The following is a 16,444-nucleotide window of genomic DNA, read 5'->3' as shown; positions in this document are numbered from 1 at the left end:
AGCAAAGAAACCATTAGTGAGTGCTTATTCTGTGCAAAGCCCTAAGCAATCTGTGTGCACTGAATTCTTCAAGTCTGGGAAGAAGATGCTGCCATCGTCCCATTTTACAGATGAGGAAACCCAAGAAGGTAGAGGCTGTAGTTTTACTTCACATACATCCAGCTCAGCGGTAGAGACAGGTGATGAACAGGACAAACAATTTAAACATGATGCCCTCCTTTGTGGAGCTCACAGAGTACTATAGAAGTCGAGGTAGATACAAAAAAATGATGGTTTGGAAGCAGTGGGGAGGGGGTCATCCCTCCCCAAGTTCCTTCAGAGGGAGGTTCAAGGAAGGCATGATGCTGAGGATTCAGTGCTGCGGTGAACCTTGATGGTTAGAGTCGATCCCAGCTTGGCTTCCCTGGGAAGCTGACTCTCAAATGGAGACACAGTGCGGGTTGGGGTCCCACCTGCAGGAGAAAAAGGATGGGGAGCAGGAGGCATCAGGGCCAAGTGTGTGGTGTAGTCATGAAGAAGTGAGAGACGCCCCTGCTGAGTTATGCCTAGAGGTTGGGCCCTTGTGTTGATTAATTATTACTTGTGGGCTGTCTCCAGAAGGGGGTATGTGCATGCTTAGGCAAACTGCTTCTTCAACCATGGTGTCTGTGTACAGCATTTCCTAGGAGGAAGTGTGAGACAGAGGCCTCAAAGCTCACCCCCTTCCAACAGTGACACACTTCCAATAGAAGGTGTGGCCCCACATAAGGATGTGCCCTCTAGCCTTAAGGTCTGGATTAAAGGCTTGTATCATCCAACCTCCTCCAACGAGACCACACTTCCTACAACAAGGCCACACTTCCTAATAGTGCCACTCCCTATGAGCTTATGGGGCCAAATAAAATCAAACTACCACAATTTGTGAGGCAGGGTCTCACTATGTATCCCTAGCTGGCCCAGAGTTGGCTTCCCTTACTCACAGAAATCTGTCTGCCTCTGTCTCCCAAATGCTAGGATTAAAGATATAAGCCACCATACCTGGCCATTTCAAGTGTTTTTCTTTTTATATATTATTTTAAATTTCTAGCTTTATTATGGTTTGGGCTGGAGATACAGCTCAGCAGTTAGGACCACTTCCTATTCTTACAAGGGATGTAGATTCAGTTCCCAGCACCCACACAGTGGCTCATGACCATCTATGATTCCAGTTTCAGGAAATCCAACATCCTCTTCAGACCTCTGAGGGCATCAGGCATGCATGGGGTATATATACATATATACAGCAGGCAAAACACTCATATGCATAAAATAAATTTAAAAAGTCATTCCATAGTTAAAAAGAGAAATTCAGCCGGGCGGTGGTGGCGCACGCCTTTAATCCCAGCACTCGGGAGGCAGAGCCAGGCGGATCTCTGTGAGTTCGAGGCCAGCCTGGGCTACCAAGTGAGATCCAGGAAAAGGCGCAAAGCTACACAGAGAAACCCTGTCTCGAAAAACCAAAAAAAAAAAAAAAAAAAAAAGAGAGAGAGAGAGAAATTCAGGTGTGTGTGTGTGTGTGTGTGTGTGTGAGAGAGAGAGAGAGAGAGACAGAGATTTGTGATGCATACACATTAAGTGCCAGTGTCTATGGAGTCCAAAAGAGGGTGTCAGATCTCCTGGATCTGAGTTTACAGGGAGTTGTGGGTGTTGGGAACCAAACTTGGGTCCTCTGTAAGAGCAGTATGTGCTCCTACCTGCTGAGCCATCTCTCCAACACCCTAAATTTAAAAAAATAATATACATTCCAAAAGAAAAATATTAGTAAATTCTATTATATAGTTTTAAAAACTGTCCATACAACAACAAACATGAATTAATAGATTGATAGACAAAATACATTTGAGACAAGGAGATGATATTTGGTCTTCATAGAATTAATAAAATTTTAATACCCAGAAAATAAAATGAGCTTTTACACACACACTAAAAAAAAAGAGCAAACAGCCTGGTAGGAATGTGGGTAAGAGATACAACTGCTTAGGTCATAGAAGATGTAACTGCAATACTAAAAAATAAAAAAGAATGCTCATCCTGGTGATCACGGGATGGGTGAGACACAACTTGTTGCTGGGTGGACTAATGAAGCAGTCCCTGGTGGGGACCAGAGTGTAAAGTGTCAGGGATTGTCATAGGAATGTAAATTGCCTATTATCACTGGAGGATATAAATTATCTAATATTAATGGAGGAAGAATTACAGGTTCTGCAACCAAGCAATTCCACTTTTAAGTATAACCTGAAAATGTTCTAAGCCATTTGCACACACAACTTTGTATGGAGATGTTTTCTATAAATAGTTTAATATTTGGCTCAATATTAAAGTCTGTAGTTTCAGAGAAATCAAGGCAGGAACCCCCACAGTCACATCACAGTCAAGAACAGGTAGAAGGTGGGGATCCATGCTGCTGGCTTGCTAGCTTCCTTCATCTTAAACAATTTAGGCCCCTGCCTAGGAAATGTGCTGCCCACAGGGGCCTGGGGCAATGAGCAATCAGGACAATGCCTCACGGACATGCCCACCATTCACCCTGGTCTAGATTATTCCTTGTTAAGCATCTGTTCTGTGGGCTGGAGGGATGGCTCTGAGGATAAGAGCACTGGCTGCTCTTGCAGAGCACTTGGGTTTGGTTCTCAGCACCTACAACGTGGCTCACGACCCTCTGTAACTCCGGCTCCAGGGGATCTGGTGCCCATTAAGTGAATGGTTAATTAAGTAAGCTACAGGCAGTCACATGCTAGAACAGTATAAATCTGCATCTGCTAATATCGATTTGGATAAAACTTGAAAATATAGTGTCAAGTACGAAAAGGAGGGTCAAGTATTATTATTATTATTATTATTATTATTATTATTATTATTATTATTATTATTATTTTGGCATTGTGGTGCAGTCCTCTAATTCCAGCTCTTGAGAGGACTGCACAGAAGGGATGTTGAGTTTGAAGCCAGCATGAGCTAGAGAGAGTCAGTCTCAACAGTCTCCTTTGAACACAGAGCAGCGATTTAGTAAAATGTGGATTCCGGGTGAAAATTGTATGTTTTTATTCCCTGTCTGCCAGGTGGCTGTAGACCTGTAAGCAGACACACCGGCCATAGAACAGTCACTGAGGAATGAGAGGGAGGAAGGACCCCAAGGACTTCTCCTGTCTTGGGAAAGACCCAAAGACTTCAACGGTCTCTGTAACAGTTTACTTCCTAAAGTAGTTTCAAAGGAAAAAGAATGGCCCATGTCTTAATAATTATTAAACTCAAGTAATGTGTTCTCTGCTTTCTGCATGCTTTAAGTATTTGGGATTTTGAAGTAAGGGTGGAAATCAGTAAGGGCAAGCTGGGTCAGGAAAGCTCTTGAATGTCTCCACCAGAGAGGTTTGAGTTGTATTTTCTAGACATCAGAGAGCCGCTGGAACTTCTTAACCGAGCTTCATTCATCTAAGAATTCTGTCTCACTAGTGAAGTGCTCCGTGTCATGCTAAAGAGTGGCTAATTTGCCATGTATCCAAAAGGGGGAAAGTTACATGCTGCTATGTGTATTACATGTAATCTAGTAGTAGAATATTCTCAGAGCCGGGATTAGGGAAGATGATATAAAAATGGAAAGAAAGGATGAGTAGATGTGAGGTTGAATGAGTGGATATGTAGGTGAGTGGGTGGATGGATAGATAGGTAGATGTGTAGGTGAGTCGAAGGATGGATGAGTGGATGGGTGAAAATGGTGGGTGGATGGATGAGTGGGTGGGTGAAAGTGGTGGGTGGATGGATGAGTTGGTAGGTGGATGAATGAGTGGGTGGGTGAAAATGTGGATGTGTAGCTGGGTGAATGAATGGATGAGTGGGAGGGTGAAAGTGTGGTGAGTGGGTGGATGGATGAGTGGATTTGTAGGTGAATGGGTAGATGGATGGTTAGGTGCATGGATGAATGGGTGGGTAGGTGGGTGAATGGTTGGCTGTATAGATAATTGGGTGGATAAGTGGATGGGTGAATGGGTGACAGGTGGTGAATAGATGAGTGAACATAAATGTAAAGGCATTTTTGAAATGCCAGTGCAATTCTCATTCTTCTCCTGTCCACAAACAATGTAAGCAAACAGAAGATCATGTTGGAAAGTGATGGGGAGTTAAAGCAATGTCTTAGGTCAGTGACTTAGTGGTAATACATGATGGAGAGAGTTTTGAATGAAGCAAATAAACCCAAGAGCATCCATAGGCTTGAAGTTAGCACTGAGAGGGAGAAAACACCCAACTCAGAACTGAGGAGCTGGAGGCTTTCTTCAGAAATTTGTCTTGCCTACTCCCAGGACAGGAAGCTCTCCCACTCTCAGACATTAGTTTCTCATCTGTAAGAGATTCTAGCAGAAAAAAGAAAAGAAAATGGAAAATTGTCAGCCACCATCAGGACATAGTCAAGAAAGATTACTTCTGGCAAGTTCTATGCCCACAGAGATACAGCCCAGCATTCTACACCATCTCTGCTTGCAGGGAGGCTAGGGATTGGGCAGGAACTTAGTCACTGCTGACAACTGAGTCTACAATCTGGTACTGAGGGCTGGATGTTATCTGGTATTTACATTGATCTGAAGCAGAGATTTGTAAATATTGGTGTGCTTTCTAGAGCAAGGCAGAGGGACATCCATGTGCTAGTATTGTTTTTTAAATATTTCCACAAACAAACAAACAAACAAACAAACAAACAGAAAAACTGAGGCAGTAGACTGGAACAGCTGAGAATGCTGTTATTATTTCAGTAACAGTGGGCAAATGATGTCCCTTTATTGAGCCTCTGCATCCTGCTCTTCAAAGGGGGGTCTGTATCAGTGTCTGCCCCAAAGGGCTGATCTAGGCTCACACAGGCATCAGCTGAGAAAGCAGTTAGTGTGGTGCTCAGCATAACACAGGTGGCCCAGAAACAGTAGCTAGTACTGTCATTATCTACAATGGTAAATGCCATTCCTAGTGAGAGCACTAAACACTGTTGTGAGTGATGATAGCAGGCATTGTGGTTAATAGTAGTAGTAGCAGTACTAGAGATCTGGACACTTCTGACCACGCCGGTCACTCTTTCATAGCTATGCTAGTTACTTTCTCATCCCTGTGACCAAATACCCACCAAGAAGCCACCTAAGAGAGGGGTTTCCTCTGGCTTACAGCTGGGGATGGGATGCAGTCTGTCATGGTGCAGAAGGTATGGCGGCAGCGGTATAAGGCAGGGGTCACATTGGACCAGACTTAGGAAGCAGAGAGCGGACGGGAAGTGGTACTAGTTTATAATACTCTAAGACCCACTTCCAATGCCCCACTTCCTCTAGCAATGTTCTGCCTCCTTGGGCTTCACAACCTTCCCTAACAGTGTCACCAGCTGGGAAGCAAGCTCAACTCCAGGAGCCCATGGGGCCTTTGCAGAGCTGTAAGGAATCTGTGGGTGCCCTCAGATCAGTTATTGTTGTAGCAGCTCTGAAAAGGAAGCTTTCAGGCTCAAAAAGGTCCTCAGGAGAGACTGAGTTGGAGGAAGAGGAGGAGGAGGTGGGGGTAGACTTGAGGCCAGGTTTGCTGCTGAAACAGGAATGATCCCATTGGGAGCTGCAGCAGCAGGAAACAGAGTTAGTTCTGAGAGAAGAAGAACCCTGAGGGTGGTCATGACCAGGGAAAAGTCAACTAGTAGCAGGTAGAAGAAGATTATCTAAGGTCAGGGTGGGAACCAGGTTGAGGAAGATGTTCTAAGGGGGAGACAACAACACATAGAGCCTTGCTATAGGTGACTCAAGACCCATCTACAAAGCTGTGTTCAGAGGTACCCATCCATAGGTGAGCACTCACAGTTACTCATACTTGGTGCCTTGACCAGTTATGAGTCTCTGCATTAACCCCCGGGCAAAGAAGCCCTGTGACCAAAGTGGAGGGCAGCACAGATCTGTGGGTGTCAACAGAAATATTTGGAATGCAGCTTGACAGCAGGATCATTTAGCAAAACAGCAACAGTAGGCTGTTCCTTCGGCTCTGTGATCTCCTCTCATGGGCTTTTAATCAGGTGCACAGCACCAAGCACAAAATCCTCCTATGGAGCTGGTCTCAGTTCAGTCAGAAGACTTTATCCCTGGATCCATCATATCCCTATTGCACCAATGAGCACACATTTCCAGCAGGTGAGTATCACAGCATGCAGGGTCCTGTGCTGAGTAAGACCATTGCTGGTTTTTTTTGCACTCCCCTCAACTTACATAGCACCTTCTGTTACCATGTAAGTTAGCCAGCAGGGAGCATTTCCTGGTCAATTTGACGTTGATTTCTCTATGTCTCTATTTCTCTATTTCTCCTAAAGTGAATGATGTCTTCAGCAGTATGATCTAACCATGTAGTTCTGGTGGACAGCCAAGGACAGTGGCAATGGCTGTGTTGTCTTGGAGCCTTTGGGGCCTTCCTGACTAATAACTCGTGGAGAGGTAGCCCATGCTTGGCACTGAGATTTTCATTTAATAGCCCATATATTGTAGAAGCAGCACTGTCCACCCATGTAGGGTCCTTGTGTTCAAACTCCCTTAACAAATGCATATTAGGGCTTTTTCATGGATCTTTACTTTTGGCTAACCCATCCCCTAAGCTCTCCTCTCCTCAATCCCCCTTTCTCTACTCAGGGGGTTTCTCTTGTCTCCTTTTACCACACTTGTGTTCTCTTTCCTGTGCTAATTGAAATTTTTTTCGAGTTATGAGATTGTAGGTTTCCATGTTTCCTTTTTCCACGCAGCCTTCATTTTGGTTAAGCCCTCAGCCAGTGCCTCATTCCCGCATCCTCCCACCCCCCTCCACATGGCCCTTCCCTCGAACCTCCCAGTGCTCCTCCTTTTCCTTTCATTTTGCCTGTATTTTACTATTCCCTCTCCCTAGAAGCGCGCACTCATATCTGGTGGCCTGTTTTCTAGTTTCCTGGCTTCCACCTGTGGTACTGTAGGTTAAACACACAGAACGAAAAGGATCAAAGCTAGGATCTGCATGTAAGAGAGAACAGGCGATTGCTGTCTTTGGGGCCTAGGCGAGACCTCACTCAACACAATTAGGCTGTGCTAGTTTTAGATATTGTCCTAGTCTGTTTGTGCTGCTATAACGGAAAGATTCCGAGTTGGTCATTTATAAAGAGTTTAGGTTTGCTGTGCTCACAGTTCTGAAGGTTGGAAGTCCAAGGCTGGAGGATAACTAGTGAAGGCCTCCTTGCTGGTGGAGACTGCAGAACCCCAAGGTGAGACATCGTAGGCGGCTCCCTGGAATCTCTCTTTTTGTGCAATGCCACTAATCCCATTATAGGGGCCCCATCCTCCCAACCTTGACCAATCCTAACTACCTTCAATATTATCCCCACATGGCTTTGAGGGTTAGCTTTCAGCATGGTTTGGGTGGGGATGAACACTCCAAAAGTAGGAGATATAGATGATGATATTAGTGTTAGAAATGACCTGTCTTTGACTTAGTTAGATGGGGATGTGAACAGACTCCTTAAGAACAGAGCTTTTTAAATGTAGCTCGTAAAGTTCTAGGGTATATATTAAGGCAGGCTTATTTTGGGGGGTTTTATTTTTGGGTGTGATACTGGAGACTGAACCCAGATCCTCTGCATACTAAGCACTTATTCCACCTCTGAGCTACATCTCAGTTCTATAATAAAGTCGTAAGGGTTTCTCCCAGAAAACATAATTAGCCATGCATTAAAAACCAAATCAAGTCACACATGGCAAGATTTTCGTAGCAATGGAATTGATTTCACTCACCAACTGTGAGAATCTCCGTCATTTCATCTCATGTTGATGTAAGTTAATGTTTGCTTGTTTTGACGAAGATGGATAAAAATGGCCATCTTTTATTTCTCTCTAACTTTAAACTGCACCCATGTGAGTATCTGTGAGCATTTATAGAGCTCCTCTTGTATGCAAGTCTTTGTGAGCAACATTTCACAGAAAATTCCCCCAAGGAAGAAGCTTCTTGGTTCAGCCTGGGCCACAATTCTTTCTGTGATCCCATCCCTGAGACAAGTTTCCAGGTCACCCTGTCACAGCCAGCCCATGTCCAGTGGATCAGCCAGGCACAGACCAGTCCACACACATCTCATGTTCTCTTAGGAGGAGGGATGGAAAAGCAATTAGAACAACAACAACAAAAAAAAAAGGGAGCAGACTTTCTTTGAGGGTGGGGCCTGGCAAACCTGAGCAGATAGAGAAGGGACATCAGAGACATAGGCAGTGTCCTGTGGCATTGGCCTCCTTCCCACCTGCCTGTGGCCTGGACTGGTGGCTGCTTTTCATCTGTGTGTCCTCACGTTGCACTGAGTCCTGAAGAAACAGACCAGGCTTTTGAGCCAGACCAACCAAAAGCTGATTCTGGGCTCTGCCATTTTCTGGGTACGCCATCTTGGGCAAGATGCTCAGTCCTTCTGAACCTCTAGCTCTCCCCATGTGTCAAAGGGAATAATAGTCGTAGCTACCTTAAAGGTTTAAATTAGACAGTGCTTAGAAGGGACTCTGAATAGTATTGAGCAAATGGAAGATGTTCATGAATGCTGTTGCTAAATACTGCTTGAAAGCTGGGCTTTTCTGCTGAGCCTTGTCTGCGGTGCCTGGTAGAGGCTGGTCTCTACTAGATATTCCATGCAGGTGTGAATGGATCCAAAGCTAGGGCAGAACTGGAGAGACAGCGTAGACTCAAGCAAGGCCTTAGGGCGCTGTGAATCCACACGGGTCATGGTGCTGGGGTCCCCTGCAGAGCCATGAGGCTGGGTTTTAGCAACCACACTCTTCAGAAGATCCTACTAGGAGTGTCCAACCTTTTGACACGGCCACACAATGTGGTTATATACAAAATTCAGGACTGAGAAACTACACAGTTGAGTTACAGAAAAAACAAATTCCAAAAAGAAATCCCTTAATGGGTTAAGCAAGTTTATAGTTTTGTGCTACATTGGATTCATAGCTACCCTGGAGTGTATGCAGTCCATGGGCTGTGAGTTGGATGCACCTGAGAGTGGGATGAATGCTGGCTGGAAGGTCCGTTCTCATCCTAGATGCCCTGGCCCTGCAGCTGCCATCTTCATGAGCACCTGGAGGTGCAGATGGCCACGCCTTTCTGAAATGACTTCTGGTTTCTGAATCATAAATGGAAATACCTCTATGGGCCAAGCCGAGGTCACGGCCTGATGAATGGAGGCCCTGGGCCCCATGGACAGCCAGAAGGCATAAGACTGCCATACTTGACACAGGGCCATCTAGTCTTTCCAGAGTAGCTGAACATTGGAGCTTATGAGGGAACTATCTTGATTGTTAAATGCCGGGAAAGCGTTCAGACTTTCTAGAAGCACCAAGTGGCCAAGCAAAATATGCCTGCAGGCCAAAGAAGCTGCTGCTTGGAGGCCTTGACTAAGACATTATTTTGCTGAGAAATGATTTTAGCTGCCAGGACATTTGGCAAAGCCTAGAAATGATTGTGGTGGTCACAACTTCAGGCTAAAGGTAGGGATTGTTCCTTGGAAGAGGCAGGCAGCCTGCCCATCATCCCGTCATCCATTCATAGGAATATGTTTCAGAAGAAGAGTTAGTTGTCCCTAAGGAAATTTAGGTGGGATTAGCTTTTGAGGAGAAAGAGTCTGGGGACACCTGCTTCATGGTGGCTGGCCCTTGTGACTGGCTGGCTTCAGGTTACTGTCAGTATGTCAGAAAGGCAAGACTGGGATGGTTGAGCCTTCTCTGGCCCAACCTTGTATGTGAAGGAACTGCCTTCCATCCAGTGTCCTTTGTAGGCATGAAAATAATGCAAAATATGTGGGCAATGAGGCCCAATATGTTGTCACTTGAGTCCCTAAGGTATGGGTGTGGTGACCCATTGAAGATCGTCTTGGTTTTGGCCTCCTGTCCCTGGTGGAATGTTTGGTTTGGGCTCATTACTCAGTAGTATTTGGAACTATAATTGGGAATATTTCCCTTCCCTAACCAGCTCTAGCTAAAAAAGAAAAAAAATAATAAAGATGCTTTGAGGGCTGCCTGCCAAGCATCAACTTTGTGGCTGCTCCGGGGAGGTGCCTAGGAGTTGATGAGCTGAGACTAGCAGGTCCCATATGTTGGCCTACAGTTCTCTTGAGGAAATACAAGAACATGCTTCCAGCCCCACCCCAACCCCACCCCATAGTCCATACTCTATGCACTTGTTCCTCTTCCTAAGGTATGACCCTAAGCATCCTATTCTTCCACTCAAAAGCCTTCAGTGGGTCCCAGTTCCACTCTGAATGAAGCCAGAGCCCTATCAGCCTCCATGATATGACCCAAGCCTAGGCAAAAAGGGCAGCTTCAGAGCCCTGGGTCTATAGTGAGGATGTTTTCTTCTAGGAAAGGGTGATGGAAGATGAGGCTGTGTGCATTAGGATGCTCTCACTACAGTAGCAGGAGAACGTAGGCTAGCATGTCTTAAGCCACAGAAGTAGACTAGAGACTGGCTCTGAGTTTGGGGATCAATCAATGCTCAGATAGTCCCCCCCCCCCTTTTTTTTTTTTGGTTTTTTCGAGACAGGGTTTCTCTGTGTAGCTTTGCCCCTTTCCTGGAACTCACTTGATAGTCCAGGCTGGCCTCGAACTCACAGAGATCCGCCTGGCTCTGCCTCCCGAGTGCTGGGATTAAAGGCGTGCGCCACCACCGCCCTCAGGTAGTAATGAAAGGAGCCAGGCTGCTTTTACTCTGCCTTCCTATGGCAGCATCCTCTTTCTGTCTTTATATGCCTGCTGGTACCAACTGGGACTGTGTAGAGTTTTGCTTGCACTTGGTAGAAGGGTTAAAAATGTTCTCCTACATCATGCAAATCCTGCTTCTCTGTCTAGTTAAGACAGCCCAGGACTATATGAGCACCAAGAACAACCCACTGTGTGGAGTTAGGATGAGGTTCCCTAGGAGAACTGGGCTGGAAGAACAAATGCAGACCGAACGCATGGTTCTACTGGGAAGTAGGGAGAGTAGAGATGAGTGATGGGAGGGGACCCCCAGTTCCTACTGCACGGTATAAAGGAACGAGCAGTTTGAAGGTAGGACATGGTGATAGATTGGATTGAGGAGAAGGGATAATTAAAACTCGACGAGGTAACTCTAAAGTTTCATCTTGACAGCCTTAGAAGATGTTGTCTCCTACTTCAAAATCACTGGGTTGGGTGTATGTGTGTTACTTTTGGGCAACTTGAAGGGACAACCAGACCATTTCTGTGTGCTGACATTTGTTCTTTCATATTCCAGAGCAAGGAGATTGGCCTGCAGATGCATGAGGAGCTGCTGAAGGTGACCAATGAGCTCTACACAGTAAGTTCTGCCCAGGACCATCGCTGTTTGTTTGGGTCTCTTGTCTTTAGCACCCATATCTGGAGGGAGGCAGGTCAGAATTTGGAGCGACAGGTGGTCATCATGAAGGTATGTAATGACTCATGACCCCAAGTCTGATGACTTATGTTTGGAATGGGTCCTGGACGTGTTTAGTTAGTTAAAGTATGTGAGAGAGTGACATGATCTTCCAGACATAGGATGTCTTACTTATGAGCACAAAGGTCCTGAAGTGGCGGATGGAAGAACACAGTGTGAGGGCTCCATATCCAGAGGGCAGGGCTATGGACTTGGGTGTCAGGTGACATAGACTCCAGACAGAGTGCTCCTTAGTGGCTGTGGTCTTAGACAGGCTCGTAGTTTGCCAAGATCCCTTTGTCTTTGTCTGTAGAATGGAACCCTGCTCTGAGACTAACTTGAAGTGAAATAGTGAGCATGCCTGTTTCCGCTGGAGAACATCACAGTTTAGCCCATGGCTGACCTTGTTGCCTGCTTTGGAACCAAGGCCTAACCCACTTGAGATGGGCATTAGAACTGAGGAAGGCAGTGGGGTGGAGAACACACTGCCTCGACTTTAGGGCAAGAATAGACTTTGGCTTCCTTGGTGAGGAGTGTGGAGAGCTCCATAGATAGCCTTGGGTACAGTAGGCCCAACAGGGAAAGTGCCAGGTAGAATTGTTACGTTTATGTATGCAGGGGCTCTTTATAAAAGTCCTAATGTAACATGTGAATAAGTCTAGGCTGCATGAAGCCCTTTCTCTTTGTTATTACTGTCTTTCTATATTTATACCCATGGTGGTAGCAATGGGTTCATCGGGGACTAAGAACCTGGGCTCAGGGCTTGTACTTCAGGTGGAAAGCCCAGTGTTGATCCCAGCAGCTCTAGGACCTAGGATAAGACTTTTATTTTTACTGATATCAAATAGGGAGAGTATGTTCCAACTTTGATTCAATATAGATAGATAGATAGATAGATAGATAGATAGATAGATAGATAGATAGATAGATAGACCTACCTTTGATCCCATATATTAGGAAGCTGAGGCAGGAGGGTTATAAGTTAGAGGCCTGCCCAGGATACAGAGTATGGGCAAAGCCTGGACACCTTATCTTATAATATATAATATATATGTCCTATAATATATAAAATATAATAAAAAAGTAAAGATAGGCCTGGGTGTGTAACTCAGTAATAGAGCTCTTATCCAGCATGCTCAGGGCCCTAGGTTCACCCCAATACCACAGAGAAAAGAGGTGAAGAGAACGCAGACAGTCTGAAGTCAGAATCTGGGTCAAATCTAATTTTCAGCTGGAAAGAACAGTGGAATCCTCCCACGGTCTCTGGAGAAAGTGGTTCTTGAAAGCCTCATGGATACAGGGATTCTGCAGATGCTCAGGTCTCTGTATAAAGTGGTATCATGTCACCCATCCTCCCAGGTACTTTAAACCATCCCTAAATTGCTTACTACAGCCAATGCAGCTTCAGTGCTATGCAGACAGTTGTTACGCTGTGTTGCTTAGTGATGAGAAAAAGTCTGTTCATGCTTAGTATAGACAAAACTTTCCTCCCCAAATATTTTCAACCTACAGTTGGTTGACTCCATGGATGTGGAGAGCACAGGTACAGAGGGCCAGCTGCACTGAGGGGGTCACACACACTAACACACACTGTTAGTATGAAAGAGTACATAACGAGCTAGAGAGTCTGTGTGCCAGTGGTCATGTCTGCCATTATTATATCATCCTCAATGGGTGTGATAGGCTGTTGTCTGTACTCACAGGGATGGGGGCAGTGATGAGTGTGTAAGGTTGGTGAATGAATGGATAGTCTAGCTTAGGATTCTGTAGAGGATTTCCTGACACTGGTCATTACCCAGGCTAGGCCTTTCCTATGCTCCTTCAGTCCCTCTAAGAATGGAACACTTTCTCCACAGCAGTCCTGCACCATAGCTCCAGGCACAGGACTTCACTGCTCCTGCCTGGGCCTCTAACTTTCCCTCTGTCCTCTAGCTGGGAACCTCGTTTTGTCTGTTTTTGTTTGCTTTCTGTCACTGTAACAAAACAACTTGATCAAAAACAACTTGGGGAGAAAAGGGTTTATTTTGCTTATACTTCCAGGTCACAATCCATCATTGAGGGAAGTCAGGGCAGAAACTCAAGGTAGGAGCTTGAAGTGGAAACTGTAGAGAACCACTGTTTACTGCCACGTTCTCCAGATCGCTTGCTTGCTCATACTCAGCTTGCTTTCTAATATAACCCAGGCCCACATGCCTAGGGAATGGTGCTGCCCACAGTGGGCTGGGCCCTCCTACATCAATCATCAATCAAGACACTCTCACAGTCAAACCTACTTGCCAATCTGACCAAGGCAATTCTTCAATTGAGATTTCCTCTTCCCAGGTGACTCTAGGTTACAGTCAGCTGACAATAAAAACTAACCAGGAGAACTGGTTATAAAGAACCTACACCCCAAAAGCTCATATGCTAAAGCCTTCATGCACCGATGCAGCTTTATTTAAAGACAACATTGAGAGGTAGGGAAGTTGGGGCCTGATTGCAGGAAGCAGGTCACGGAGGACATGTCTTTAAAAGGTGTCTTGTCCCTGGCCCCTTCGATCTCTCTGCTTCGTGGTTGCTATGGGGTGAGCCACTTGGCTTTGACACACATTCTTGACTCGTTATACTCTGTGTCACCACAAGCTTACAGCAGAGGCATCAGCCGAGCACGGATGGAAATCTCTGAAGCCTCTTTTAATTTCTCTCAACCGTGGCCACAGTGACAAAAAGCTAACTAACATACATAGGTTCAACCAACCTTGGGTCAAAAATATTTGTTTTAAATATGGTATATTACTAAACACATGCAGCTCTCTTGTTATTTCCCAAGTACTACAACCCAGTATAATGCCCATTTACACAGTGAAACATTGCGTTAGGTACTGTGAGGACTGTCAAGATGATCTGAGTTAGGGAGTGCGGGGTGTAGGTTCTTTATAATAACTGCACTGTTTTATATAAGGGATTTGAACATCCACAGACTTTGGTATCTGGATATGTGTGAAAGGGTGTCATGAAACCATCACCATAGATACTGAGGGATGACCATGGTTACTTAGAAATGCAGTTTAATCCCTAAATTCCGAGCCTCCCACTGTGGCATCAGAGAATCTTTGCTGTCCAGGAACTGGGAACAACAGAGAAGTTGGTCTCTGTCAGCATCTTCCCCATCCTTGATTCCCCCTGGTGCTGGTTAGAGCAGAGGAATGGGAAATGCTGTGTAGACAGTGAACGTCTTGGATTTTGCCTCAAGGAGTGTTAGATTTGAGTGTACAGACGAGACTGAAGTGCATGGGCTCATGACAGAACACCAGGCTGAGCTTGCTCAACTGCTTCTTTAAAAAATTGCCTCCAAACTCGACGGCTTCAAACCTACCATGTTATTTGCTTGTGAGCCTCTGGGTTGGCAACTTGAGCTGGGTTGTAGCCAGTTATGTGGTGGCAGTTTTCTGGATGACTAAGAAAAAGGAACCCAAAGTGAGTGGACTCTAATACACAAACTTCTGCTAGTAACCGCTTTTGCTAATACCCAAAGCAAGTTACAGTCAAGCCTCAGGTCATGAGATAGAAAAATACGCTCCCTGTTTTCCTGTAGTCACAGTGCTAAAGTCATGCCTGAGCAATGTCTGGCTGTCTGTCACAGCCACCCAGCTTCTGGGAGGGTTGTGGACTTCCTGGACTTCACTGCTAGAAGTTCCTACTTAACATCCCGGTTACACACATCTTCCCAGCTCCCTTTGTTTCCCAGCCCGAGTCCCGCAGGCATAGTAACTAAGGAATGAATGAGGTAGAGAAGAACTATGCATTCAGCCCCATTCTTTTCCTTCTCAATGTTCCATGGAAGAAGAAGTCTGCTGAGGGGCCCTGCTGAGGGTAATGATGATGGCGATCAATTCTATCTGTCTGTCAGCCCCCTCTCTTCTCTGAACTCCCATCAGCCCTCCACATCATAGTCTTTGATCACATATTGACTTGGAAGAAAAGGAGAGCACAGAGCGAGATTGTGGATCTTGGTGCAATCCTTCCAAAGAAAGAAAAACAAACCAAAACAACAAACTTCAGCTGACATTATGTTTAGGTTTTCATTATATTTCTAGGTCATGAGATACAACTGCTATTTTGGTAACTGATTGGTACCCTGGGCAGGCCACTTCAGCCCCTCCCTTGTGCTCAGTAGCTCTGCTCTGGCTGCGGGAGGCACCCTGTTTCTTTGTTAAGAGCAAAATGGAGAGGGTTTCAGGTGTCCACACTAGCCACAGCTAGCGGCCGATAGATGTTAACTGGAGTAATGAATAGGCTATGCCTTGTATAGGTCAAACTTGATTTGGTTGTGTGTTAGGCTCAGGGTATGAAATCCACTCTGGGCCTCCAGGAAAATACTTGTAATGTTGTCTCTTTCCTGATGGGCTATGTAGAGGGCCTCACACTAGGTGCCCCTGAACCTGAGTTCTAGTCCAAGTTCTACCCAGGCTTTCTGTGTATCTTTCTTTTTATTTTGCACGTGTATAGTGTGTGTGTGTGTGTGTGTATTTTTGTGACGGTGCCTGTGTATATGCATGTACATGTGTGTGCACTCATGTAGAGGACAGCAAACCACCTCAGGTGTCATTCCTCAGGCACCACCCACCTTCTTTGATACAGGATACCTCACCAGCCTGGAGCTCACCAGTGAGGCTAGGCTGGCTGGTCAGAGAGCCCTCTGTATCTTCTAGAATGACGTTTAAATACAACCCGCGTCATTTCTACATGCCATTGGGCCCTCTAACTCATTGAATACTTTTCTCTCAATTTTCCCTGTCCTAATTAATTAGTGGAAAAGCAGCCTTGTACACTGACAAAAACATGGCTTTATAAGCCCCATCAGGAGAGCCCCTGATTCTTCTTCCTGGGAACACATGGTTATTTCCAGCTTCTCTTCTGGAGATGGATGAGGAGCTCAGTGGCTATCAGAGAGCTCGGGGTTTGATTGAGAATCCCTGCCTCCTGGAATAAGTGGGAGAGTGTTGGAGGAGGATTGCTAATATCGACCTCAGGCCCCCATATG

The 16,444-nt window shown here is 45.6% G+C and overlaps 1 protein-coding gene across 4 annotated transcripts in view; it reads left to right on the top strand.

Annotated features, from left to right (window-relative positions):
• The window catches only part of Srgap3 (SLIT-ROBO Rho GTPase activating protein 3), a 228,510-nt gene that overhangs the window by 139,527 nt on the left and 72,539 nt on the right, over positions 1-16,444 (top strand). For all 4 annotated transcript variants that reach the window (XR_013050061.1, XM_006993910.4, XM_042273787.2 and 1 more), the window contains exon 4: positions 11,263-11,325. Coding sequence is in view for 3 of the 4 variants with exons in the window: in XM_006993910.4 (XP_006993972.1) it covers positions 11,263-11,325 (63 nt within the window). In the remaining variant the exon portion in view is untranslated. The remainder of the gene's footprint in view (positions 1-11,262; positions 11,326-16,444) is intronic.

This window comes from Peromyscus maniculatus, chromosome 3 (assembly GCF_049852395.1).
Source record: "Peromyscus maniculatus bairdii isolate BWxNUB_F1_BW_parent chromosome 3, HU_Pman_BW_mat_3.1, whole genome shotgun sequence".
Taxonomy (NCBI): domain Eukaryota; kingdom Metazoa; phylum Chordata; class Mammalia; order Rodentia; family Cricetidae; genus Peromyscus; species Peromyscus maniculatus.
The sequence above is the reverse complement of the archived record's forward strand: the minus strand, read 5'-3'. Positions and strand labels throughout refer to the sequence as shown.